Source organism: Sphaerodactylus townsendi, linkage group LG15, assembly GCF_021028975.2.
Source record: "Sphaerodactylus townsendi isolate TG3544 linkage group LG15, MPM_Stown_v2.3, whole genome shotgun sequence".
In the NCBI taxonomy this organism is placed as follows: domain Eukaryota; kingdom Metazoa; phylum Chordata; class Lepidosauria; order Squamata; family Sphaerodactylidae; genus Sphaerodactylus; species Sphaerodactylus townsendi.
In genome coordinates this window covers 31804289-31830857 of record NC_059439.1, presented here as the reverse complement: position 1 = coordinate 31830857, position 26569 = coordinate 31804289, and the positions used below count along the sequence as shown (strand labels likewise).

At 65.6% G+C, this 26569-nt stretch overlaps 2 protein-coding genes across 2 annotated transcripts in view; one reads left to right on the top strand and one right to left on the bottom strand.

Annotated features, from left to right (window-relative positions):
• The window catches only part of PYCARD (PYD and CARD domain containing), a 52875-nt gene extending 38836 nt beyond the window's left edge, over positions 1 to 14039 (bottom strand). Inside the window, exon 1 of the mRNA XM_048516742.1 lies at positions 13983 to 14039. Coding sequence (XP_048372699.1) covers positions 13983 to 14039 — 57 coding nt within the window. The remainder of the gene's footprint in view (positions 1 to 13982) is intronic.
• Positions 11146 to 23614, top strand: TRIM72 (tripartite motif containing 72). Its single transcript, XM_048516434.1, has 7 exons — positions 11146 to 11260; positions 16344 to 16761; positions 17820 to 17915; positions 19089 to 19319; positions 19966 to 19988; positions 21842 to 21960; positions 22876 to 23614. The coding sequence occupies exons 2-7, from the start codon at positions 16363 to 16365 to the stop codon at positions 23442 to 23444; spliced, it is 1437 nt and encodes a 478-aa protein (XP_048372391.1). The 5' UTR covers positions 11146 to 11260; positions 16344 to 16362; the 3' UTR covers positions 23445 to 23614.
• The last annotated feature ends 2955 nt before the right edge of the window (positions 23615 to 26569 follow it).

The window sequence follows — 26569 nt, the reverse complement described above, 5'->3', positions numbered from 1 at the left end:
GGGGGGGGGTGGGGGGGGGGGGGGGTGGGGGGGGGGGGGGGTGGGGGGGGGGGGGGGTGGGGGGGGGGGGGGGTGGGGGGGGGGGGGGGTGGGGGGGGGGGGGGGTGGGGGGGGGGGGGGGTGGGGGGGGGGGGGGGTGGGGGGGGGGGGGGGTGGGGGGGGGGGGGGGTGGGGGGGGGGGGGGGTGGGGGGGGGGGGGGGTGGGGGGGGGGGGGGGTGGGGGGGGGGGGGGGTGGGGGGGGGGGGGGGTGGGGGGGGGGGGGGGTGGGGGGGGGGGGGGGTGGGGGGGGGGGGGGGTGGGGGGGGGGGGGGGTGGGGGGGGGGGGGGGTGGGGGGGGGGGGGGGTGGGGGGGGGGGGGGGTGGGGGGGGGGGGGGGTGGGGGGGGGGGGGGGTGGGGGGGGGGGGGGGTGGGGGGGGGGGGGGGTGGGGGGGGGGGGGGGTGGGGGGGGGGGGGGGTGGGGGGGGGGGGGGGTGGGGGGGGGGGGGGGTGGGGGGGGGGGGGGGTGGGGGGGGGGGGGGGTGGGGGGGGGGGGGGGTGGGGGGGGGGGGGGGTGGGGGGGGGGGGGGGTGGGGGGGGGGGGGGGTGGGGGGGGGGGGGGGTGGGGGGGGGGGGGGGTGGGGGGGGGGGGGGGTGGGGGGGGGGGGGGGTGGGGGGGGGGGGGGGTGGGGGGGGGGGGGGGTGGGGGGGGGGGGGGGTGGGGGGGGGGGGGGGTGGGGGGGGGGGGGGGTGGGGGGGGGGGGGGGTGGGGGGGGGGGGGGGTGGGGGGGGGGGGGGGTGGGGGGGGGGGGGGGTGGGGGGGGGGGGGGGTGGGGGGGGGGGGGGGTGGGGGGGGGGGGGGGTGGGGGGGGGGGGGGGTGGGGGGGGGGGGGGGTGGGGGGGGGGGGGGGTGGGGGGGGGGGGGGGTGGGGGGGGGGGGGGGTGGGGGGGGGGGGGGGTGGGGGGGGGGGGGGGTGGGGGGGGGGGGGGGTGGGGGGGGGGGGGGGTGGGGGGGGGGGGGGGTGGGGGGGGGGGGGGGTGGGGGGGGGGGGGGGTGGGGGGGGGGGGGGGTGGGGGGGGGGGGGGGTGGGGGGGGGGGGGGGTGGGGGGGGGGGGGGGTGGGGGGGGGGGGGGGTGGGGGGGGGGGGGGGTGGGGGGGGGGGGGGGTGGGGGGGGGGGGGGGTGGGGGGGGGGGGGGGTGGGGGGGGGGGGGGGTGGGGGGGGGGGGGGGTGGGGGGGGGGGGGGGTGGGGGGGGGGGGGGGTGGGGGGGGGGGGGGGTGGGGGGGGGGGGGGGTGGGGGGGGGGGGGGGTGGGGGGGGGGGGGGGTGGGGGGGGGGGGGGGTGGGGGGGGGGGGGGGTGGGGGGGGGGGGGGGTGGGGGGGGGGGGGGGTGGGGGGGGGGGGGGGTGGGGGGGGGGGGGGGTGGGGGGGGGGGGGGGTGGGGGGGGGGGGGGGTGGGGGGGGGGGGGGGTGGGGGGGGGGGGGGGTGGGGGGGGGGGGGGGTGGGGGGGGGGGGGGGTGGGGGGGGGGGGGGGTGGGGGGGGGGGGGGGTGGGGGGGGGGGGGGGTGGGGGGGGGGGGGGGTGGGGGGGGGGGGGGGTGGGGGGGGGGGGGGGTGGGGGGGGGGGGGGGTGGGGGGGGGGGGGGGTGGGGGGGGGGGGGGGTGGGGGGGGGGGGGGGTGGGGGGGGGGGGGGGTGGGGGGGGGGGGGGGTGGGGGGGGGGGGGGGTGGGGGGGGGGGGGGGTGGGGGGGGGGGGGGGTGGGGGGGGGGGGGGGTGGGGGGGGGGGGGGGTGGGGGGGGGGGGGGGTGGGGGGGGGGGGGGGTGGGGGGGGGGGGGGGTGGGGGGGGGGGGGGGTGGGGGGGGGGGGGGGTGGGGGGGGGGGGGGGTGGGGGGGGGGGGGGGTGGGGGGGGGGGGGGGTGGGGGGGGGGGGGGGTGGGGGGGGGGGGGGGTGGGGGGGGGGGGGGGTGGGGGGGGGGGGGGGTGGGGGGGGGGGGGGGTGGGGGGGGGGGGGGGTGGGGGGGGGGGGGGGTGGGGGGGGGGGGGGGTGGGGGGGGGGGGGGGTGGGGGGGGGGGGGGGTGGGGGGGGGGGGGGGTGGGGGGGGGGGGGGGTGGGGGGGGGGGGGGGTGGGGGGGGGGGGGGGTGGGGGGGGGGGGGGGTGGGGGGGGGGGGGGGTGGGGGGGGGGGGGGGTGGGGGGGGGGGGGGGTGGGGGGGGGGGGGGGTGGGGGGGGGGGGGGGTGGGGGGGGGGGGGGGTGGGGGGGGGGGGGGGTGGGGGGGGGGGGGGGTGGGGGGGGGGGGGGGTGGGGGGGGGGGGGGGTGGGGGGGGGGGGGGGTGGGGGGGGGGGGGGGTGGGGGGGGGGGGGGGTGGGGGGGGGGGGGGGTGGGGGGGGGGGGGGGTGGGGGGGGGGGGGGGTGGGGGGGGGGGGGGGTGGGGGGGGGGGGGGGTGGGGGGGGGGGGGGGTGGGGGGGGGGGGGGGTGGGGGGGGGGGGGGGTGGGGGGGGGGGGGGGTGGGGGGGGGGGGGGGTGGGGGGGGGGGGGGGTGGGGGGGGGGGGGGGTGGGGGGGGGGGGGGGTGGGGGGGGGGGGGGGTGGGGGGGGGGGGGGGTGGGGGGGGGGGGGGGTGGGGGGGGGGGGGGGTGGGGGGGGGGGGGGGTGGGGGGGGGGGGGGGTGGGGGGGGGGGGGGGTGGGGGGGGGGGGGGGTGGGGGGGGGGGGGGGTGGGGGGGGGGGGGGGTGGGGGGGGGGGGGGGTGGGGGGGGGGGGGGGTGGGGGGGGGGGGGGGTGGGGGGGGGGGGGGGTGGGGGGGGGGGGGGGTGGGGGGGGGGGGGGGTGGGGGGGGGGGGGGGTGGGGGGGGGGGGGGGTGGGGGGGGGGGGGGGTGGGGGGGGGGGGGGGTGGGGGGGGGGGGGGGTGGGGGGGGGGGGGGGTGGGGGGGGGGGGGGGTGGGGGGGGGGGGGGGTGGGGGGGGGGGGGGGTGGGGGGGGGGGGGGGTGGGGGGGGGGGGGGGTGGGGGGGGGGGGGGGTGGGGGGGGGGGGGGGTGGGGGGGGGGGGGGGTGGGGGGGGGGGGGGGTGGGGGGGGGGGGGGGTGGGGGGGGGGGGGGGTGGGGGGGGGGGGGGGTGGGGGGGGGGGGGGGTGGGGGGGGGGGGGGGTGGGGGGGGGGGGGGGTGGGGGGGGGGGGGGGTGGGGGGGGGGGGGGGTGGGGGGGGGGGGGGGTGGGGGGGGGGGGGGGTGGGGGGGGGGGGGGGTGGGGGGGGGGGGGGGTGGGGGGGGGGGGGGGTGGGGGGGGGGGGGGGTGGGGGGGGGGGGGGGTGGGGGGGGGGGGGGGTGGGGGGGGGGGGGGGTGGGGGGGGGGGGGGGTGGGGGGGGGGGGGGGTGGGGGGGGGGGGGGGTGGGGGGGGGGGGGGGTGGGGGGGGGGGGGGGTGGGGGGGGGGGGGGGTGGGGGGGGGGGGGGGTGGGGGGGGGGGGGGGTGGGGGGGGGGGGGGGTGGGGGGGGGGGGGGGTGGGGGGGGGGGGGGGTGGGGGGGGGGGGGGGTGGGGGGGGGGGGGGGTGGGGGGGGGGGGGGGTGGGGGGGGGGGGGGGTGGGGGGGGGGGGGGGTGGGGGGGGGGGGGGGTGGGGGGGGGGGGGGGTGGGGGGGGGGGGGGGTGGGGGGGGGGGGGGGTGGGGGGGGGGGGGGGTGGGGGGGGGGGGGGGTGGGGGGGGGGGGGGGTGGGGGGGGGGGGGGGTGGGGGGGGGGGGGGGTGGGGGGGGGGGGGGGTGGGGGGGGGGGGGGGTGGGGGGGGGGGGGGGTGGGGGGGGGGGGGGGTGGGGGGGGGGGGGGGTGGGGGGGGGGGGGGGTGGGGGGGGGGGGGGGTGGGGGGGGGGGGGGGTGGGGGGGGGGGGGGGTGGGGGGGGGGGGGGGTGGGGGGGGGGGGGGGTGGGGGGGGGGGGGGGTGGGGGGGGGGGGGGGTGGGGGGGGGGGGGGGTGGGGGGGGGGGGGGGTGGGGGGGGGGGGGGGTGGGGGGGGGGGGGGGTGGGGGGGGGGGGGGGTGGGGGGGGGGGGGGGTGGGGGGGGGGGGGGGTGGGGGGGGGGGGGGGTGGGGGGGGGGGGGGGTGGGGGGGGGGGGGGGTGGGGGGGGGGGGGGGTGGGGGGGGGGGGGGGTGGGGGGGGGGGGGGGTGGGGGGGGGGGGGGGTGGGGGGGGGGGGGGGTGGGGGGGGGGGGGGGTGGGGGGGGGGGGGGGTGGGGGGGGGGGGGGGTGGGGGGGGGGGGGGGTGGGGGGGGGGGGGGGTGGGGGGGGGGGGGGGTGGGGGGGGGGGGGGGTGGGGGGGGGGGGGGGTGGGGGGGGGGGGGGGTGGGGGGGGGGGGGGGTGGGGGGGGGGGGGGGTGGGGGGGGGGGGGGGTGGGGGGGGGGGGGGGTGGGGGGGGGGGGGGGTGGGGGGGGGGGGGGGTGGGGGGGGGGGGGGGTGGGGGGGGGGGGGGGTGGGGGGGGGGGGGGGTGGGGGGGGGGGGGGGTGGGGGGGGGGGGGGGTGGGGGGGGGGGGGGGTGGGGGGGGGGGGGGGTGGGGGGGGGGGGGGGTGGGGGGGGGGGGGGGTGGGGGGGGGGGGGGGTGGGGGGGGGGGGGGGTGGGGGGGGGGGGGGGTGGGGGGGGGGGGGGGTGGGGGGGGGGGGGGGTGGGGGGGGGGGGGGGTGGGGGGGGGGGGGGGTGGGGGGGGGGGGGGGTGGGGGGGGGGGGGGGTGGGGGGGGGGGGGGGTGGGGGGGGGGGGGGGTGGGGGGGGGGGGGGGTGGGGGGGGGGGGGGGTGGGGGGGGGGGGGGGTGGGGGGGGGGGGGGGTGGGGGGGGGGGGGGGTGGGGGGGGGGGGGGGTGGGGGGGGGGGGGGGTGGGGGGGGGGGGGGGTGGGGGGGGGGGGGGGTGGGGGGGGGGGGGGGTGGGGGGGGGGGGGGGTGGGGGGGGGGGGGGGTGGGGGGGGGGGGGGGTGGGGGGGGGGGGGGGTGGGGGGGGGGGGGGGTGGGGGGGGGGGGGGGTGGGGGGGGGGGGGGGTGGGGGGGGGGGGGGGTGGGGGGGGGGGGGGGTGGGGGGGGGGGGGGGTGGGGGGGGGGGGGGGTGGGGGGGGGGGGGGGTGGGGGGGGGGGGGGGTGGGGGGGGGGGGGGGTGGGGGGGGGGGGGGGTGGGGGGGGGGGGGGGTGGGGGGGGGGGGGGGTGGGGGGGGGGGGGGGTGGGGGGGGGGGGGGGTGGGGGGGGGGGGGGGTGGGGGGGGGGGGGGGTGGGGGGGGGGGGGGGTGGGGGGGGGGGGGGGTGGGGGGGGGGGGGGGTGGGGGGGGGGGGGGGTGGGGGGGGGGGGGGGTGGGGGGGGGGGGGGGTGGGGGGGGGGGGGGGTGGGGGGGGGGGGGGGTGGGGGGGGGGGGGGGTGGGGGGGGGGGGGGGTGGGGGGGGGGGGGGGTGGGGGGGGGGGGGGGTGGGGGGGGGGGGGGGTGGGGGGGGGGGGGGGTGGGGGGGGGGGGGGGTGGGGGGGGGGGGGGGTGGGGGGGGGGGGGGGTGGGGGGGGGGGGGGGTGGGGGGGGGGGGGGGTGGGGGGGGGGGGGGGTGGGGGGGGGGGGGGGTGGGGGGGGGGGGGGGTGGGGGGGGGGGGGGGTGGGGGGGGGGGGGGGTGGGGGGGGGGGGGGGTGGGGGGGGGGGGGGGTGGGGGGGGGGGGGGGTGGGGGGGGGGGGGGGTGGGGGGGGGGGGGGGTGGGGGGGGGGGGGGGTGGGGGGGGGGGGGGGTGGGGGGGGGGGGGGGTGGGGGGGGGGGGGGGTGGGGGGGGGGGGGGGTGGGGGGGGGGGGGGGTGGGGGGGGGGGGGGGTGGGGGGGGGGGGGGGTGGGGGGGGGGGGGGGTGGGGGGGGGGGGGGGTGGGGGGGGGGGGGGGTGGGGGGGGGGGGGGGTGGGGGGGGGGGGGGGTGGGGGGGGGGGGGGGTGGGGGGGGGGGGGGGTGGGGGGGGGGGGGGGTGGGGGGGGGGGGGGGTGGGGGGGGGGGGGGGTGGGGGGGGGGGGGGGTGGGGGGGGGGGGGGGTGGGGGGGGGGGGGGGTGGGGGGGGGGGGGGGTGGGGGGGGGGGGGGGTGGGGGGGGGGGGGGGTGGGGGGGGGGGGGGGTGGGGGGGGGGGGGGGTGGGGGGGGGGGGGGGTGGGGGGGGGGGGGGGTGGGGGGGGGGGGGGGTGGGGGGGGGGGGGGGTGGGGGGGGGGGGGGGTGGGGGGGGGGGGGGGTGGGGGGGGGGGGGGGTGGGGGGGGGGGGGGGTGGGGGGGGGGGGGGGTGGGGGGGGGGGGGGGTGGGGGGGGGGGGGGGTGGGGGGGGGGGGGGGTGGGGGGGGGGGGGGGTGGGGGGGGGGGGGGGTGGGGGGGGGGGGGGGTGGGGGGGGGGGGGGGTGGGGGGGGGGGGGGGTGGGGGGGGGGGGGGGTGGGGGGGGGGGGGGGTGGGGGGGGGGGGGGGTGGGGGGGGGGGGGGGTGGGGGGGGGGGGGGGTGGGGGGGGGGGGGGGTGGGGGGGGGGGGGGGTGGGGGGGGGGGGGGGTGGGGGGGGGGGGGGGTGGGGGGGGGGGGGGGTGGGGGGGGGGGGGGGTGGGGGGGGGGGGGGGTGGGGGGGGGGGGGGGTGGGGGGGGGGGGGGGTGGGGGGGGGGGGGGGTGGGGGGGGGGGGGGGTGGGGGGGGGGGGGGGTGGGGGGGGGGGGGGGTGGGGGGGGGGGGGGGTGGGGGGGGGGGGGGGTGGGGGGGGGGGGGGGTGGGGGGGGGGGGGGGTGGGGGGGGGGGGGGGTGGGGGGGGGGGGGGGTGGGGGGGGGGGGGGGTGGGGGGGGGGGGGGGTGGGGGGGGGGGGGGGTGGGGGGGGGGGGGGGTGGGGGGGGGGGGGGGTGGGGGGGGGGGGGGGTGGGGGGGGGGGGGGGTGGGGGGGGGGGGGGGTGGGGGGGGGGGGGGGTGGGGGGGGGGGGGGGTGGGGGGGGGGGGGGGTGGGGGGGGGGGGGGGTGGGGGGGGGGGGGGGTGGGGGGGGGGGGGGGTGGGGGGGGGGGGGGGTGGGGGGGGGGGGGGGTGGGGGGGGGGGGGGGTGGGGGGGGGGGGGGGTGGGGGGGGGGGGGGGTGGGGGGGGGGGGGGGTGGGGGGGGGGGGGGGTGGGGGGGGGGGGGGGTGGGGGGGGGGGGGGGTGGGGGGGGGGGGGGGTGGGGGGGGGGGGGGGTGGGGGGGGGGGGGGGTGGGGGGGGGGGGGGGTGGGGGGGGGGGGGGGTGGGGGGGGGGGGGGGTGGGGGGGGGGGGGGGTGGGGGGGGGGGGGGGTGGGGGGGGGGGGGGGTGGGGGGGGGGGGGGGTGGGGGGGGGGGGGGGTGGGGGGGGGGGGGGGTGGGGGGGGGGGGGGGTGGGGGGGGGGGGGGGTGGGGGGGGGGGGGGGTGGGGGGGGGGGGGGGTGGGGGGGGGGGGGGGTGGGGGGGGGGGGGGGTGGGGGGGGGGGGGGGTGGGGGGGGGGGGGGGTGGGGGGGGGGGGGGGTGGGGGGGGGGGGGGGTGGGGGGGGGGGGGGGTGGGGGGGGGGGGGGGTGGGGGGGGGGGGGGGTGGGGGGGGGGGGGGGTGGGGGGGGGGGGGGGTGGGGGGGGGGGGGGGTGGGGGGGGGGGGGGGTGGGGGGGGGGGGGGGTGGGGGGGGGGGGGGGTGGGGGGGGGGGGGGGTGGGGGGGGGGGGGGGTGGGGGGGGGGGGGGGTGGGGGGGGGGGGGGGTGGGGGGGGGGGGGGGTGGGGGGGGGGGGGGGTGGGGGGGGGGGGGGGTGGGGGGGGGGGGGGGTGGGGGGGGGGGGGGGTGGGGGGGGGGGGGGGTGGGGGGGGGGGGGGGTGGGGGGGGGGGGGGGTGGGGGGGGGGGGGGGTGGGGGGGGGGGGGGGTGGGGGGGGGGGGGGGTGGGGGGGGGGGGGGGTGGGGGGGGGGGGGGGTGGGGGGGGGGGGGGGTGGGGGGGGGGGGGGGTGGGGGGGGGGGGGGGTGGGGGGGGGGGGGGGTGGGGGGGGGGGGGGGTGGGGGGGGGGGGGGGTGGGGGGGGGGGGGGGTGGGGGGGGGGGGGGGTGGGGGGGGGGGGGGGTGGGGGGGGGGGGGGGTGGGGGGGGGGGGGGGTGGGGGGGGGGGGGGGTGGGGGGGGGGGGGGGTGGGGGGGGGGGGGGGTGGGGGGGGGGGGGGGTGGGGGGGGGGGGGGGTGGGGGGGGGGGGGGGTGGGGGGGGGGGGGGGTGGGGGGGGGGGGGGGTGGGGGGGGGGGGGGGTGGGGGGGGGGGGGGGTGGGGGGGGGGGGGGGTGGGGGGGGGGGGGGGTGGGGGGGGGGGGGGGTGGGGGGGGGGGGGGGTGGGGGGGGGGGGGGGTGGGGGGGGGGGGGGGTGGGGGGGGGGGGGGGTGGGGGGGGGGGGGGGTGGGGGGGGGGGGGGGTGGGGGGGGGGGGGGGTGGGGGGGGGGGGGGGTGGGGGGGGGGGGGGGTGGGGGGGGGGGGGGGTGGGGGGGGGGGGGGGTGGGGGGGGGGGGGGGTGGGGGGGGGGGGGGGTGGGGGGGGGGGGGGGTGGGGGGGGGGGGGGGTGGGGGGGGGGGGGGGTGGGGGGGGGGGGGGGTGGGGGGGGGGGGGGGTGGGGGGGGGGGGGGGTGGGGGGGGGGGGGGGTGGGGGGGGGGGGGGGTGGGGGGGGGGGGGGGTGGGGGGGGGGGGGGGTGGGGGGGGGGGGGGGTGGGGGGGGGGGGGGGTGGGGGGGGGGGGGGGTGGGGGGGGGGGGGGGTGGGGGGGGGGGGGGGTGGGGGGGGGGGGGGGTGGGGGGGGGGGGGGGTGGGGGGGGGGGGGGGTGGGGGGGGGGGGGGGTGGGGGGGGGGGGGGGTGGGGGGGGGGGGGGGTGGGGGGGGGGGGGGGTGGGGGGGGGGGGGGGTGGGGGGGGGGGGGGGTGGGGGGGGGGGGGGGTGGGGGGGGGGGGGGGTGGGGGGGGGGGGGGGTGGGGGGGGGGGGGGGTGGGGGGGGGGGGGGGTGGGGGGGGGGGGGGGTGGGGGGGGGGGGGGGTGGGGGGGGGGGGGGGTGGGGGGGGGGGGGGGTGGGGGGGGGGGGGGGTGGGGGGGGGGGGGGGTGGGGGGGGGGGGGGGTGGGGGGGGGGGGGGGTGGGGGGGGGGGGGGGTGGGGGGGGGGGGGGGTGGGGGGGGGGGGGGGTGGGGGGGGGGGGGGGTGGGGGGGGGGGGGGGTGGGGGGGGGGGGGGGTGGGGGGGGGGGGGGGTGGGGGGGGGGGGGGGTGGGGGGGGGGGGGGGTGGGGGGGGGGGGGGGTGGGGGGGGGGGGGGGTGGGGGGGGGGGGGGGTGGGGGGGGGGGGGGGTGGGGGGGGGGGGGGGTGGGGGGGGGGGGGGGTGGGGGGGGGGGGGGGTGGGGGGGGGGGGGGGTGGGGGGGGGGGGGGGTGGGGGGGGGGGGGGGTGGGGGGGGGGGGGGGTGGGGGGGGGGGGGGGTGGGGGGGGGGGGGGGTGGGGGGGGGGGGGGGTGGGGGGGGGGGGGGGTGGGGGGGGGGGGGGGTGGGGGGGGGGGGGGGTGGGGGGGGGGGGGGGTGGGGGGGGGGGGGGGTGGGGGGGGGGGGGGGTGGGGGGGGGGGGGGGTGGGGGGGGGGGGGGGTGGGGGGGGGGGGGGGGGGGGGGGGGGGGGGGTGGGGGGGGGGGGGGGGGGGGGGTGGGGGGGTGGTGGGGGGGGGGGGGTGGGGGGGGGGGGGGGTTTGGGGGGGGGGGGGGAGGTGGGGGGGGGGGGGGGGGGGGGGAGGGGGGGGGGGGGGGGGGGGGGGGGGGGGGGGGGGGGGGGGGGGGGGGGGGGGGGTGGGGGGGAGGGTTGGGGGGAGGAAAAAGGGGGGGGGGGGTGGGGGGGGGGGAGAGCAGGACTCAAAGCGGACCTGGAAACAGGTTCATGTGTAGTTGAAACCCACATGATACAGGTGGGCATTTTATGGCCACGTTGGTCAAGTTGATCCAATACATTGGTTTACTTTAGCCCTATGCATTTGTTGATCCTGCTTTGGGAAGATCAGCCGCAAAGCAGGATAGAAGCGTTAATCAATCAGCCTCTGTTCAAATGGTTTCTGCAGCGGTGGCGTCGTGGTTGAGAGCAGGTGCACTCTAATCTGGAGAACCGGGTTTGATTCCCCACTCTGCCACTTGAGCTGTGGAGGCTTATCTGGGGAATTCAGATTAGCCTGTGCACTCCAACACGTGCCAGCTGGGTGACTTTGGGCTAGTCACAGTTCTTCGGAGCTCTCTCAGCCCCACCCACCTCACAGGGTGTTTGTTATGGGGGGGTGGGGAGGAAGGGAAAGGAGATTGTAAGTCAGGAGAGAGAGGGGGGTATAAATCCAAACTCCTCCTCCTCCTCCTCCTCTTCTTCATCTTCTTCGTCTTCTTTGTCTTCTTCTTCTTCTTCTTCTTCTTTGCTCTGGAGTCGTCCTACAAAGATTTGCTTGTAGGCAGATTAAAAAAAAACTATTAAGACAGCACAGGATGACAGTGGGGAACTATATTATCGCATGATGGAAATATTTCCTCCTCTATGAAGCAGTGTGGCCACGAGGGGGCTCTGCGGGGCTGCCATGTGTGAAAGGGGCCCTCTGAACCTTGCTGGCGAAGCTACCTGATTGGGAAGCAGAGGTTGAAAGCTGATATTTACCATCAAAATTGTCACTTGACCCAGGCCATCTTTGACAAGGGATGATGGGACCTCTGATTCACGCCACGATCTGTGCCACGTATATGGCGGAAAACCTTAAGTTTGCAAACCTCCCACCTCTCCTTCAGTTGCCCCTTAAAATATTTTAAAAGCATGGCGGCAGATCTGCTGCAAACTCGATCCTCTCTGCCAGCTCCAGACAGCCTCCGAATGTCAAATGCAACCCGTCAGGCTGCAATATCCCTTGCTGGGAAATCGGATCCCATGAGGCGACCTCCACCCACGGAAAGTTCAATCCATGCAGGCGCTCAGACCTCAAAGACTCCCTAAGACCCGGGGAAGAAGCTGCTTCAAGGAACAGCTGCGGAGGCCAAGACAGACCGACAAGTGGCATCACTGGTGTGTGGGGGTGGGAAGACTCCTTCCCACACACTCCTCCTCCAGAGACAGAAAACAGGATGGCCTTCCGGGAATCATAGTGCATTATTGAGCTATATATAGGAAGGGCTGGGGTGGGCCTGGAGCCATTCATTTGGCAGCTGTGTCTGACCCAGGATGGTCGATATCTCACTGGTGCCTCTCTGATCCCTGGCGGTTTACTCTCCGTTTGCTGCTGCCTCCCTTGGAGTCCCACCTTCACCAGCTCTAGTAAGAGGTGTTTTTTTCCCTGTCTCGTCTTCCCTATTCTTTTATTGTTGTTATTCTGCATTTTCTGCTTCTAGGTTCAAACACGATGCCTTTAACTGCAGCTCAGATACTTTCCAAGCGATTGGAAGGCCAGGCTTGAGGGCTGAGGGAAGGGAATCCTCTACTACAATATGAGGATCTCAAATGCAGTGATCCACTCAGTGTGATCAAAGATCAATGTAGCAGAAAGTGTTTGTCTTGCAAAATGGGCGTTTATGTGACACAATGTAATGCAGTGTGAAAGGACCGTATGTCTTGCAGTACGTGACAATCTCAGCAGCTCAGCAATAGAGTAAAGCAGCCCAGAGAGTCTCCACACATCAAAGGTTACCGAGAAGGACCTGTCGATCAAAGGATGGTGTTTCTAGGCAGACTTGAGCTCCGGAATTGGCATCCCTCTTTCTTGAACTGAAACTCAATTGTATAAGTAATTGAGACCATATAAACTTTGGCATAGTGGCTAAGAGCAGGTGCACTCTGATCTGGAGGAACCGGGTTTGATTCCCAGCTCTGCCGCTTGAGTTGTGGAGGCTTATCTGGGGAATTCAGATTAGCCTGTACACTCCCACACATGCCAGCTGGGTGACCTTGGGCTAGTCACAGTTCTTCGGAGCTCTCTCAGCCCCACCCACCTCACAGGGTGTTTGTTGTGAGGGGGGAAGGGCAAGGAGATTGTAAGCCCCTTTGAGTCTCCTACAGGAGAGAAAGGGGGGATATACATCCAAACTCCTCCTCCTCCTCCTCCTCCTCCTCCTCTTCTTCTTCTTCTCCTTCTCCTCCTTCTCGTCCTCCTTCTCATTCTCCTTCTTCTTCCCTCCTGCTCCTGCTCCTGCTCCTGCTCCTGCTCCTGCTCCTGCTCCTGCTCCTGCTCCTGCTCCTGCTCCTGCTCCTTCTCCTTCTTCTTCTTCTTCTTCTTCTTCTTCTTCTTCTTCTTCTTCTTCTTCTTCTTCGTAGAGCAGAATAAGGCTCCTACCGCACATGCAGAATAATGCACTTTCCATCCACTTTGCAGCTGGATTCTACTGGGCGGAAGAGCACAATCCGCTTGCAAACAGTTGTGAAAGTGGATTGAAAGTGCATCGTTCTGCATGTGCGGAAGGGGCCTAAGGCAAAAAACAACCTTGTTACTGGCGTGCAGCTGCATGAAGGCCATCATTATAGCAAAATGGGTTCTACATACTGAGAGAAAAGGAAAGCAGACAGGCCTGCATGTCTGAATGGAAGGCACCTCTGGCATTCAGAACAGAGCTCTGGTTACCATGTCTGAGCTATTTCCAGGGCATTTGTCACCAGGCCGAGCAAAAGGCCGAGCACCTGTTTTGTGCAATTGACATTCCTCTCCTGCTTTAAATAGATCAGGCCATGAGTCAGTCCTGAATGCCAGTGACACAACATATCTGAAGGAGGAGGCGAAAGAAAACGAGCCATTTCCCCAAAGTCAAGAATGGTTTGGGAAAGTCCAAGCTAACAGGATCCAGAGGTTCTTCTGAGACTTCTCCCGTAGGAACCACAAGGGCCATTTGGATCTCTGTAAGGTGTATCAGCCCAAAAGCAGACCCTTTGTAATGCAAAGTAAGACACCCAACTCGGGCTGTGGATCTGGGCTGCTTATTAAGGTTGGCTGAGTGGAAAGGAGGCAGATTTGACCCGTGGTCCACGGCTTCCCGCGGATGCCCCATTGCGATGAACGGGCTCTGCGAAGAAAGAACAGCAGTTTATTCCAAGAAGAAGAAGAAGAAGAAGAAGAAGAAGAAGAAGAAGAAGAAGAAGAAGAAGAAGAAGAAGAAGAAGAAGAAGAAGAAGAAGAAGAAGAAGAAGAGTTGGATTTATATCCCCCTGTAAGGGGGCTCAAAGGGGCTTAATCTCCTTTCCTTCCCCCCTCCCCCACAACAAACACCCTGTGAGGTGGGTGGGGCTTAATCTCCTTTCCCTCCCCCCTCCCCCACAACAAACACCCTGTGAGGTGGGTGGGGCTGAGGGAGCTCCGAAGAACTGCGACTCACCCAAGGTCACCCAGATGTCATGTGCTGGAGTGCGCAAGCTAATCTGGCTCACCAGATAAACCTCCACAACTCAGGAGGCAGAGCGGGGAATCAAACCCGGTTCTCCAGATTAGAATGCACCTGCTCTTAACCACTACGCCACTGCCGCTCTTAAGTTTAGGGTTGCCAGATACCAGGTGGTAGCTGGAGATGTCCCACTATCTCAACTGATCTCCGGGCAATAGAGATCCGTTCATCTGGATAAAATGGCTGCTTCGGAAGAAGGACTCTATGGTATTATACTCCACTGAAGTCCTTTCCTTCTCCAAACCCCGCCCTCCTCAGGTTCCAACTCCAAAATCTCCAGGTATTTCTCAACCGAGAGCTGGCACCCCTCCCAATGGATTCTCCCCCCTCCTCCTGTTAGTTAGCGATAGAGTATTGGTTAACATTTGGATGTTCTGCTTTAGGCACCAAAACACACATTAGACAACTCTGAAGAAAGGGCATAGAAAAGTCTGCGATCTAAATTTGGACCAGGGCTTCCTGTTTCCTTTGTGTCAAAATGTGTGCCTGTGCAAAGGCCTGTTGCATTGTGCATGGTACAGCTGTGACAATTGAGCAACAGCTGCACTTTTTTTTCCTTTGGGAGGGACAGAAACCCTCTATGTTGCAAAGTAGGATCATGGGGCATTCCTTACCTGCGAGAGTGCCTGTTCCAGTCCAGATTGCAAGATGGCTGACTGGGGTCTGTGCATCATTGCAATAGTGGGGGAGTTAATGCAACTAAAATCAAGTTAGAGTGATTTGCACCAGTAAAGGCTGGCCGTTGTAACCTCTTTCTGTGGGTTCTGTGGGGCAGTACTTGGAAGGAGTTGCAAAGAACTAAATTTAAACAAAACAGTTTACTTCTCTTAACAAATAACACTTTTAAAACATTTAACATTTACACTTTACAGTCCTGTTACGTTTGCATTTTCAAGTCCTTATATTTACAGTCTACTGATATTGCCAAGTCCAATTCTTCTTTGCTGGTGGTTGGTTTTGAAGACTTCAGAGGCTGGGTGAACGGGATTCAAGAGGATGAAGGTTCCCAGAAAACTCTCACCATTTACATACACAAAAACCCTAAAACAAGGTGTGAAGGGCTTAATAAAATCAATCAAGGTCCCAGCCTGGTAGCCTCGCTTCTTCCAACCTCATGAGTTCTGCAGCATTCTCCTTCTTTTCAGACTCCACCCCTTTCTGGGTCATCCCATTCTTACACAGGGTTTACACGGTCACAAGACTGAATCTTCTTCTAGGGCTATATTCCCCTTGAGGGGGTTAGCACTGACATTTTCTTCACCAAATAACTTGATTTGGGGCTTTTTTTCAGGGGGTGAGGTTGACAGCAACCACGTCTCCAGCAGTGCTGTCCATCCACCATTTATTTGGTCTTCCACGTGGACGGTGGCCTCCAGGGTGAAAGTGTAGGGCCGTTTTTTGCAACAGAAGTCTTCCCCAGGCGCATAATGTGCCCGTACCACCGGAGCCGTGCTTCCCTCATTTTCTTTGTAATTGGTGTAATTCAGAGGTGGGATCCAGCAGGTTCTCACAGGTTCCCGAGAGTGGGTTACTAATTATTTGTGTGTGCTGAGAGGGGGTTACTCATGGGTGATTTTGCCCGGTGATTTTTGCATTAGTTATGCCCCTCCTCTCAGCAGTAGCGCGCAGAACTTGAAGCAGTCTAGCAGGAGGTGCACCGGCATGCATGGCAGCCTGTGCCTGGGCGCGGCATTCGCTTCCTCGGCCTAAGCGACCACGATGCATGGCCAAGCTGCCTCTTGCCACAGCCCTTCCGCCTCCTAGGAATGTCCTGCACCCACTCGAATGCCCGGGCCATCGCCTTCGCGTCGTCCTCCGCCCAGCCCCACTGGCGATACGCCACAGTTTGAATCCCACCACCATGGGAACCTGTTACTAAAATTTTTGGATCCCACCACTGGCTGTAATTCCAAGTCTTTGTCATATGACTTCACAAGACTGAATATCTTTCAATTTTTGAAAGATACTTTACTGCTGCATACACAAGACAAATCTCTGAGATTTCAACACAATACACAGTTACGTGAGACTCATTCCTCAGTCTCCACTGTGACAGAAAGTTCCAGTACTACGTACAAAGATTTGGGACTTGTCTCTCCACTGTGACACTGTTTCACATCAGTACTTGTAAGCAGCAGTGTACATCTACCCTGTTTCCCCGAATATAAGACATCCCCAGAAAATGAGACGTAGTAGAGGTTTTGCTGAAGTGCGAAATATAAGGCATCCCCCGAAAGTAAGACGTAGCAAAGTTTTTGTTTGGAAGCATGCCCGACGAACAGAACACAGAAAAATAAGACATCCCCTGAAAATAAGACATAGCGCATCTTGGGGAGCAAAAATTAATATAAGACACTTGTCTTTGTATTTTTTTTCGGGAAACACCTAGTAATAGCGAAGGAAGAAGAAGAAGAAGAAGAGTTTGGATTTATACCTTCCTGCAGGAGACTCAAAGGGGCTTACAATCTCCTTGCCCTTCCCCCCTCACAACAAACACCCTGTGAGGCATGTGGGGCTGAGAGAGCTCCGAGAAGCTGTGACTAGCCCAAGGTCACCCAGCTGGCATGTGGGGGGAGTGTACAGGCTAATCTGAATTCCCCAGATAAGCCTCCACAGCTCAAGCGGCAGAGCGGGGAATCGAACCCAGTTCCTCCAGATTAGATACATGAGCTCTTAACCTCCTACGCCACTCTTAACCTCCTACGCCTCCTACACAAACTTTATGGTGTGCATCAGATTCTCAAGTTTGAAATGGATAATAATGAGCTAGTCAGCTCCCAGGTGATTCCTGACCTCATATTTCCACAGGTTCAAAATATTATTCGTGCTCCCAGAGTCTTTCACACGTGACCATTTCACAGTAGTCGACTTGGACAACGTTCAGTTGCAGAGTCTCCAGCTGCCGCTTGAACGTCCGGCACACGGCAGGAAAAAAATGGGTTGATGGTTCTAGGTTCCTCATCTCTCCTCCTCAGGTTCCTCACTTCAGCCACGATGTCGAGCTCCCAGCAGCGCCTCATTCAGGGCATGCACCAGGACCTCAGTTGCCCCGTCTGCCTCAAACTGTTCCAGTCTCCCGTGACAACAGAATGCGGGCACACCTTCTGCCAAGAGTGCCTGTCCCAGGTGCCCAAGGAAGAGGACGGGCAGGCAACCTCCTGCCCCACCTGCCAGGCTCTTACGAAGGTGGCGCAGCTGTGCATCAACCAGCAGATGGAGCACCTGGTGGGTTGTTTCCAGCAGGTCCCCCGCGACCATTGCGAGGAGCACCTGGATCCGCTGAGTGTCTACTGCGAGCAAGACCAGCAGGTCATCTGTGGGGTGTGCGCGTCTCTGGGCAAACACAAAGGGCACAACATCATCACCGCTGCCGAAGCCCACCAAAAGATGACTGTAGGTATCAGGAGGAGGAGAAGCCCTTCTAAGTAACATTGGCCTCCCCAATACAGGCAGGCTTCCTATCAATTCCCAGCTTTTAATTACCTGCTTTGGGTACATTTGATGTTGACATCCCAAGCCTACCCTGGTTCCTCAGGAGTTGGGTAGGTTAGAGATCCAGTGTTGGGAGGGTTGCTTTTGAGTTGCCACCTGTAAGGCTTTGAGGCAAGAGTCATTTGGAGATGATTTGCCATTGCCTGCCTCGGCACCATGACAGTATATTCCTTGGTGGTCCCCCGTCCAAATATTGATCGGGGCCAACACGGCTTAGCTTCTGAGATCTGGTGAGGTCCAACCAACCTGGGCTATCCACACCAGTGGCGTACCTAGGCAAACTGGAGCCCTGGGCAAAACCTGAGAAAGAAAGAAAACAAGCATTGGCAGGAAGGGGGTGGATTTAAAAGGAAAATCTGGGGAAATGCCTGTGGTCAGGGGGTGCCTGCTGTCAGGGGTGCAATTATTAAGATAGCAGCCGTGGCCAAAATTTTCAGGAGTATCTTCGGTGGAGGGCCCTTACTGATGAGGTTATTGCTTCCCAGGTTTGGTGAAATTTGGTTCAGGGGGTCCAAAGTTATGGACCCTCAAAGGTGTAGCCCCCATCTCCTATTAGCTCCCATTGGAAACAATGGGGGATGAGGGCACTCCCTTTGGGAGTCCATAACTTTGGACTCCCTGAACCAAACCTCACCAAACCTGGGTGATATCATCAGGACAGTCTCCCGAAAAATCCCTGAAATTTTGGTGCTGCTATCCTAAAAACTTCACCCTCTGCAGGCCAAAAACGGAAAAACACTGGAAATATAAAAAAAATCCCACAAATGAACTTGCAGTTTTTGCGCCCCCCACAAGGCGGTGCCCAGGGCAACTGCCCACTTTGCCCAATGAGAGGAACACCTCTGATCCACACAAATCCAGCTAGATAGAAGTTTAAAACACAGCGGTCGGTGGTGGTTTCACTTGTGCTGCATTTGACCTATAACTTTTTCCCCTCTCATGTCTCAATACCATTTCAGAGGAAACTTCCCCAGCAACAAGTCCTGCTGCAAGAAGCCCAAGTCCGGAAGGAGAAGACCATTGCTCTGCTGAACCGGCAAATAGCAGAAGTGGAGGCAAGTTGTTCACACAGGAAGACCCACCCAGCAGGAGAACTGCACTACACAGTTGCGGAACGTTACTATTGATAGGGCTGCCAGCCGTGGTCTGGGGATCCCGGGAGATTTGGAGGCGCAAGCTGGGAAAGGTGGAGTTTGGGGAGAAGAGGGAATTCAGCAGGGTGTGACGTCGTAGATTCCACCTTCCAAAGTTGCCATTTTCTCCAGGGAAACTGATCTCTGGGATCTGGAGATCCATTCTAATTCCAGGAGAACTGTAAGCCCCACCTGGACATGGGCAACCCTACTTATTAATCACAGGGGCGAGTTCCCATTAATATAGCAAATGGCCGATTTTTAAATACCTGATAATGACGACAGACTCAAGTGACTAGTTTTGACTGAAACAGGTACTGAATGCAACTGATAACGGGGAAGGTCTCTCATTACATTAATCGCATGGTTGTATCGGTTGCCTGGCCATCAAGCTTTCATGGCAGAATGGGATACAAACCTAGTCTGACACTCTAACCCAGTGGTGGCGAACCTATGGCACGGGTGCCAGAGGTGGCACTCAGAGCCCTCTCTGTGGGCACGTTCAAACAGAGTCCCCCTCACACACATCTAGGCTGGCTTGGGCTCGATTATTAGCATTAAACCTAAGACCTACTTTTGGGGAAGCAGTGTAGGTAACCCTGTTAAGCGCTGTTAAACACCACCGATTTTCATGCAAAGAACTGAAGCGCGATCCTTTACCTGGAAGTAAGATTGGTTGCTTGCTTCTGAATAAACGCTCCTAGGGTTGTGATTCACCCGTTGGAAGAGTTGCACGGTTGCTTCAAAGCAAAGCCACCGACTACCACCAAGTTTACTCTCGAGTAACGCACACCTCGGAGCCAACTGTTTTTTCTAAACTAAAACCTCAGTATTCAGGTTAAATTGTCGTGTTGGCACTTTGTGATAAATAAGTGGGTTTTGGGTTGCAATTTGGGCACTCGGTTTAGAAAAGGTTCGCCATCACTGCTCTAACCACTCCTCCTCCATAGACTGCCTCTCAACCAGAACCAGAATAAAGGGAGGGGGGGTTTGGAGGGGTGGGTGGGAATATCAGCTGTTTGGTGGAAAGACAAAGGTGGAAATAGGGAATCAGGAAGCCAGGAAGTGACTTCACTTTTCTCTTTCTCTTCCCAGGACACCGTATCTCAGTTCAAGCGGCAGGTGTCGGAACACCTGGGGGTGATGCGGGCCTTCTTGGGGACACTGGAGGCCTCTCTGAGCAGGGAGGCTGAGCGCGTGCAGAACCAGGCGACCGAGGCCTTGCAAAACGAGCGCAAGACCATGACTCGCTACCTGGACCAGCTCAAGCAGATGGAGACAGTGTTGGGAGAAGTCCAAGGAGAACCCCAGACGGAGTTTCTCAGGGTGAGGCGCTCCCTTCTTTGAAGCCTTTCCCAGTCTTGACAGCCAGTGTAGTGTAGTGGTGAAGAGCAGGTGCACTCTAATCTGGAGAACTGGGTTTGATTCCCCACTCTGCCACTTGAACTGTGCAGGCTTATCTGGAAAACCAGATCAGCTTGTGCACTCCAACACACGCCAGCTGTCTTCTTACTAACCCAGGGGTAGGGAACCTTTAACACTCAAAGAGCCATTTGGACCTCTTTTCCATGGGAAAAGAAAACACTTGGAGCCGCAAATAATTTTTGACATTTAAAATAAAGATAACACTGTTTATATTGGGGTTTTTTAACCTTTTACTCCGCTCACTCTGACAAGGGCATGGATACGTCCGCCCTGCTGCCTTCAGGGCGGGCAAGGATGGGGCCAGTGGCTCGGCCTCGCCGCCGCTGAGCCGCCCGGCCCAACGGGCAGGGCGAGAGGGGAAGCCCAACATGGGCATGCCCAGCTGGCTGGCGGCAGTTGGTGCTCGCCCTGCCGCCTGCAGGTGGGCAAGGATGGGGCCAGCAGCCGCTCGTGGAGCCACAGCAAGGGCAGAAGAGTCGGCGCGCTCTCGGTCAGCAGGCAATTCCCACCGTACTTCAACCTGTTTCTTTCTTTTCATCCTCTACAGAAATACTGCCTAGTGGCCAGCAGGTGAGCAACCATCTCTTTATATCACCACACCCAGGGATCGTTTGTCTGCCCTCTGCATCTTGCCCCACCCTTGTTGATGGCCCCTTAATATAGCATAGTACAGTAATCCTCACTATGCATATATGCATTTGTCCACCCCTCCCTGCACACTTCATTCCTACATAATCCTAGGAATTAAGAAACATACCCCCAGCAACACATGAAAAGTAAGTAAATTTATTCTGAAGGGAGAGTGAAAAAAGGGAAACACGTACGTTAAGTTGACCACCGTTAGTTATGTCCTTACTTACAAATTAAGAAGAAGGAAAGTAAGTTCGGATGCTTTAAAATAATTTGACAGTGTTGAGCGCGGTCATGTTTATTCTAGGCCTGATTATGGAACCTAATTTTGTTTGAATTGCACAACAGATTTTGGCGACTTCCTTCTCCACGCTCAACAATTCTTTCTTGGGAGTGAAACCCAGAATGGAAAGAAGAGAACATCTTAGGTGCATGGACTTTGTTGTGTGGTTTGCGTGTACCGTATATACTCATGTATAAGTCAAATTTTTCAGCACATTTTTAATGCTGAAAAAGCTCCCCTCAACTTATATGCGAGTCATTAATTTTTTTTGTGTTTTTACTTTGCCGGCCAGCAGGGGGCGCAGTCTTTATGCTAGAGGCACCAAAGGGAACTTCTGAGGGTACCCTCAGAAGACTCTCCTGATGATACCAGCCAAGTTTGGTAAAGTTTGGTTCAGGGGGTCCAAAGTTATGGACCCCCAAAGGAGGTGCCCCCATTCCCCATTGTTTTCAATGGGAGCTATTAGTAGATGGAGCTACCCTTTTGAGGGTCCATAACTTTGGACCCTCTGAACCACACTTCACCAAACCTGGCTGGTCTCATCAGGAGAGTCTCTTTATGATACCAGCCAGGTTTGGTGAAGTTTGGGTCAGGGGATCCAAAGTTATTGACCCCCAAAGGGGATGCCCCATCCCCCATTGTTTACAATGGAAGCTAATAGTAGATTTTTCATTTCTGATAATATCCCTCCTTTAAAAATCTAAGTTGGGTTACATTTGGACATACAGATGATGATGAGGAATCCAGTTTTGAAGGATTTTAACTCTTGTGTTTTAGCTTAGTTGCTGGTTGAGCTAAGGTTTTTGTACTTTTAAAGTTATTGTTGATGTACCTATATTGTTCTTTTGTTGACCTCTCTTTCCACCTTCTACAGAGCCAGTTTACTGTTTTTTCTTTCTCTTGAAATAAATATTCAAAAAAACATTTTAACCTACTGGGATGCTCCCTGCAATTGATGCTGCATTTCCCACCCTCGACTTATATGCGAGTCAATAAGTTTTCCCAGTTTTTTGTGGTAAAATTAGGTGCCTCGACTTATATGCGGGTCGACTTATACACGAGTATATACGGTAATTTATAAGAATAAGAGCAGGGAAAACATTTTCTAGTTTTAAATTTTTATCAGTCCTTGTTATCTCGCTGCGTACACTGTGAAAATACTCATCTATTTTTATTCTTTTCACACCTCACTTAGTATTTTTAAAGCCCCAGGGGTGTGCTGATTCTGCAATATCTACAAACACAGAGAATTGTTTTTAAAGTCGAACTTCTGCAGAGATTTTTATATGGTCACCCCCCACCCCGCCCTGCCACCTTTAATCCTACAATGATGGAATCAGGGATATACCTAGACATAAACAGACACACAAACAAAGACACATGGGGTCTGCAACTCTGGAGTGCTATCAGAAGAAAGGACAGCTTCCTTCAGCTTCCTTGGAGTTTGGCTACCTGAATCTCCTCATCTCCGTTCCTTCCCTTGACGTCTACCTTCTCTTCCTTGGTGCAGATTGCAGAAGATCCTGGGAGAATCCCCGCCCATCGCCCGCATGGACATCCAGCTCCCCATCATTTCAGATGAGTTCAAATTCCAGGTGTGGAGGAAGATGTTCCGTGCACTGATGCCAGGTAAAGATCTCAGTGGAGGCCACTAAAAGGAAGGTCTGTGTACAAAAATGAAGGCTGCACATTGATTTGATGGCTTGATTGGAAAAGCTAGGAGCCCAGAAGTAACTGTAAGGGTGGAGATGTAAACAACCCCCCCCCCACCACACACACACACTAGGTTTCATTAGGTAATTAAGTCATCACACAACACTGGGCACATGCAGTGGTGGGATCCAAAAATGTTAGTAACAGGTTCCCATGGTGGTGGGATTCAAACAGTGGCGTAGCGCCAATGGGGATGGGCGGGGCACAACGGGGGCATGGCCGGGCATTCCGGGGGCGGGGCATTCCTGGGTGGGGCAGTGGCAAGGACGTAGCCGCTGCGCCGGTCCTTGGGCGGGAAATGAATGCACGCAGGCGCAGGCTGCCACGCACGCTGGTGTACCTCCTGCTACACTGCTTCAAGTTCTGCGCGCTACTGCTGAGAGGAGGGGCGTAACTAAGGCAAAAATCATGTGGCAAAATCACCAATTAGTAACCCCCTCTCGGCACACACAAATAATTAGTAACCTACTCTCGGGAACCTGTGAGAACCTGCGGGATCCCACCTCTGAGCACATGCTTCTGAATCATAATGTAAAAGTGTAATGGGGGAACTTCCCTATTATGAGTTGTTCCATGATGCTTTTCTATATCAGTAACGGTTGTCCTACAATATCACAGCTGAAGGTGCCACGGAGCCACTTTCCCAATCCAAACAGCAGGCCAACATCTGCATTTTGCCGCAACGAAAAACATCTTCAGACACACCACGGAGCTACATGCTATAAAAGTTACAGCCCCCTTAATACATGAAGCGTGGGCTTGCTTTTAGAACGAATCTGTGCCTCAGTCCCACATACCGTTTTTAACTCTTTTCCTTCATCTCCTCCCCAGCCTTGGAGAACCTGACCTTTGACCCCAACACCGCTCAACAAAACCTGGTGGTGTCGGAGAACGGTAAGACGGTGGAGTGCGTTGACCACAAGCAAGCTGTCAGCCCAGATGACCCGCAGCGCTTCGATAAGTCCAACTGCGTGGTGTCGTGCCAGAGCTTCTCGCAGGGAGAGCATTACTGGGAGGTGATTGTGGACGACAAGCCGCGCTGGGCTCTGGGCATTGTCTCGGCGGAGGCCGGGCGCAAGGGCCGCCTGCACGCCACCCCCTCCAACGGCTTCTGGCTGGTGGGGTGCAAAGAGGGCAAGACATACGAGGCCCACGTGGAACACAAGGAGCCACGGCCCTTGAAGCTGGAGGGGAAACCCAGCCGCATTGGCATCTACCTCAGCTTTGACGACGGCGTCCTCGCCTTCTACGACGCCAGCGATGAAGATAACGTGGTGCAGGTTTTTGCCTTCCATGAGCGCTTCAAGGGCGCCGTTTACCCGTTCTTCGACGTCTGCTGGCACGACAAGGGCAAAAACAGCCAACCGCTGGTTATCTATGCGCCAGAGTCAAAAGTGTAGTAACCAACCAGAGACTCCGGAAGAAATGTTGTGAACTTCACCCAACCACAATGTGTGTTATAGGCTGTTTGCGCACAAGTCACCTAAAACGTTTTTGAAACCTTTCAGATACCCCCAAATAACACGATTTTTGTTCACGCTCACCCCCTTGAAACAATTTCTGGCCACCATTTTCTGTTCCCCCCCTTTTTTTCCCTAGTGCCTTGACAAATCGGTGCTTCTATGCTTCGCAGCCTAGGCTGCAATTCCCTGAGTCTTCTGTAGTCAATTCTGTGAAGATTAAGTCCCCCCCGAATCACAACAAAATGCTCTGAAATGCTCCAAAAACAGGGCAAGGGGCTTCTGCAGGAAAGGAGTGAGCTCATAAAATGGTGCCAATGGGATTAAGAACATAAGAACAAGCCAGCTGGATCAGACCAGAGTCCATCTAGTCCAGCTCTCTGCTACTCGCAGTGGCCCACCAGGTGCCTTTGGGAGCTCACAGGCAGGATGTGAACGCAATGGCCTTCTGCGGCTGTTGCTCCCGATCACCTGGTCTGTTAAGGCCTTTGCAATCTCAGATCAAGGAGGATCAAGATTGGTAGCCATAAATCGACTTCTCCTCCATAAATTGGATTGGCAGAGAAGCATCTTAAGAGGGCAGCACATTGATGAACTGGTGGCAGAGGCATATCTAGGCAAACTGGAGCCCATGGGCAAAACCTGAGTTTGCCCCCCACCCCCCATGGGCGGCCACCCTCCAGAGTGGGCAGAGCTTAGACATTTTGGCACCCCCACATGACTGAAAATCATTGCGCCCGAGGGCAAGTGCCCTCCCTTGTCCATAGGCAGATATGCCACTGACTGATGGTCTAATTGCGAGGTGGGCCTGAGGCTCAGAAGGTCCCCGGTTCAATTCCTGGCATCTCCAGTTTAAAAGGGACAAGCAGGAGGTGACGTGCTAGATCTCTGCTGCAAGTCTGAGAAGAAAAGGCTGCTCTTGGTGGGCCCATGGGTCTGATTTTTGTGTCAGGCAGCTTCGTGTGTTCACACTTGCTTCAGAATATCTAATACTTTTTGGGGGGGGGAACGGACACAGACACCACCCTCCTCGTTCACCTCCTCACCTGCATCCATCAGTCATTTTAAGATGAGGGGTGAATAGGAAGGAGAGGGGAGCACAGCCTCATGAACTTGTTTGGGGCTGGGGAGGCTTCATAGGCAAGTGAGGTCAGAGTTCCTGCCACCCCCCCTTTTCTGGGATTCCAAATTCTGAGCCCCCTCCATCCAGTGGTGGGATCCAAAAATTTTAGTAACAGGTTCCCATGGTGGTGGGATTCAAACAGTGGTGTAGCGCCAATGGGGATGGGCGGGGCACGACGGGGGAGTGGCCGGGCATTCCGGGGGCGGGGCTGTGGCAAGGACGCAGCCACTGCGCCGGTCCTTGGGCAGGAAACGAATGCACGCAGGCGCAGGCTGCCACGCACGCCGGTGCACCTCCTGCTAGACTGCTTCAAGTTCTGCGCGCTACTGCTGAGGAGCAGAGGAGGGGCGTAACTAAGACAAAAATCACGGGGCAAAATCACCAATTAGTCACCCCCTCTCGGCACACACAAATAATTAGTAACCTACTCTCGGGAACCTGTGAGAACCTGTTTGGATCCCACCTCTGCCTCCATCCCAAGACTGTATTTTAGGGTTGCCAACTCTGGGTTGGGAAAGGCCTGGATTTTGCAAAGGAAGAAGAAGAGTTGGATTTATATTTCTCTCCTGCTCTTAGCCACTACACCACGCTGAAGTCCAGGGAGGGAGCTCGGTAGGGTGTAATGAAACAGAATCCATTCTCCAAAGCAGTCATTTTCTCCAGGGGATCTCTGTCATCTGAAAATCAACGGTAAATCCAGGAGATCTCTATCAGGGGCCAATTGGCCATGCTGGCAGGGGCTGATGGGATTTGTAGTCCACGGACATCTGGAGAGCCGCAGGTTGCAGGCCCCTGCCCTAGGTGGTCCCCCCTGGTGGTTAGCAACGAATGCAAGAATCCACACCAAAAAAAGCTCATTGCACAACGGTGCCAACTTTATCGCCAATAAACACTGACCATGAGTGACGTGCAGTTTCGTAGCATTGTTTTCTAACTCCTTCCACCATATCGCAAGTGGCTTAAAAACCATACGCTCTGAAACGATTATATCGTTTCTTCTAATGTTTTCAAAACATTCGCCAATAAAGATACATACATATATACATAAAACCTTTATTAGGCATAATACCAATATAACAACCAGCATTATCCAGGCAAATGTTCCATACATAAAACCATCACAGGTATTATTCCAAAGTTCCTAAAAGGAACCTAGCTACAGAATTTAAAATCACAGAACAAGAGTTGTTTAGTAGGAATGCAACCTTCCCAGCAACAGAGTATTCCTTAAACTTAGCAGGAAGAAGAGTCAAAAGCCTGGTCCTAGCTTCTTCGTATTTGGGGCAGTTAAGCATTATATGTTCCATGGACTGCACCACTATAGTACAGTGGGGGCATTTCCACTCTTGCGAGTCAATTTTAAGAAACCTCCCTTGGAGTACAGAACAAGGGAAGGAATTACAACGAGCCCTTGTGTATATCCATCTAAGCTTGGGCTCTTGGAGTATACTCAGATAGTCTGCCATCAGATTGGTTTTGAATTTGATGTTGAAAAAGAAGGGGGAACAGTTACTTCGGGCCAATAAAGATGAGGGAGGAGAAAACAAACAAGGAGAAAGGAAGAATTGGGGAGATTGAAAACCTTGGCTGGAAAAAGAGAGATAACCATCATTCTCTTCTGAGCTTCTTGCAACACCGCTGATCTTTTTTCCGTCCTATCCTGTAGCACAGAATGAGAAATTGCCCAACGAAACACAAGGTCCGCTTCCTCATTAGCTGTAAGCCCATCTCTCAGATTTTGCCTCCTGAATCAATGGCTGGGAAGCAGGCGTTGTATGGTTTGAGCCTGCACAGTCCCAGGGCCAGAAGAAGAAGAAGAAGAGTTTGGATTTATATCCCCCCTTTCTCTCCTGTAAGGAGACTCAAGGGGGCTTACAGGCTCCTTTCCCTTCCTCTCCCCACAACAGACACCTGGTGAGGTAGGTGGGGCTGAGAGAGTTCC

Excerpts from the sequence above, each read along its gene's own strand:
- TRIM72 (XM_048516434.1), top strand. The coding sequence starts at position 16,363 with ATGTCGAGCTCCCAGCAGCGCCTCATTCAGGGCATGCACCAGGACCTC. Across the intron at positions 19,320-19,965 it reads CCCAGACGGAGTTTCTCAGG|AAATACTGCCTAGTGGCCAG; the intron begins GTGAGGCGCTCC and ends CATCCTCTACAG. Across the intron at positions 21,961-22,875 it reads GTTCCGTGCACTGATGCCAG|CCTTGGAGAACCTGACCTTT; the intron begins GTAAAGATCTCA and ends TCTCCTCCCCAG.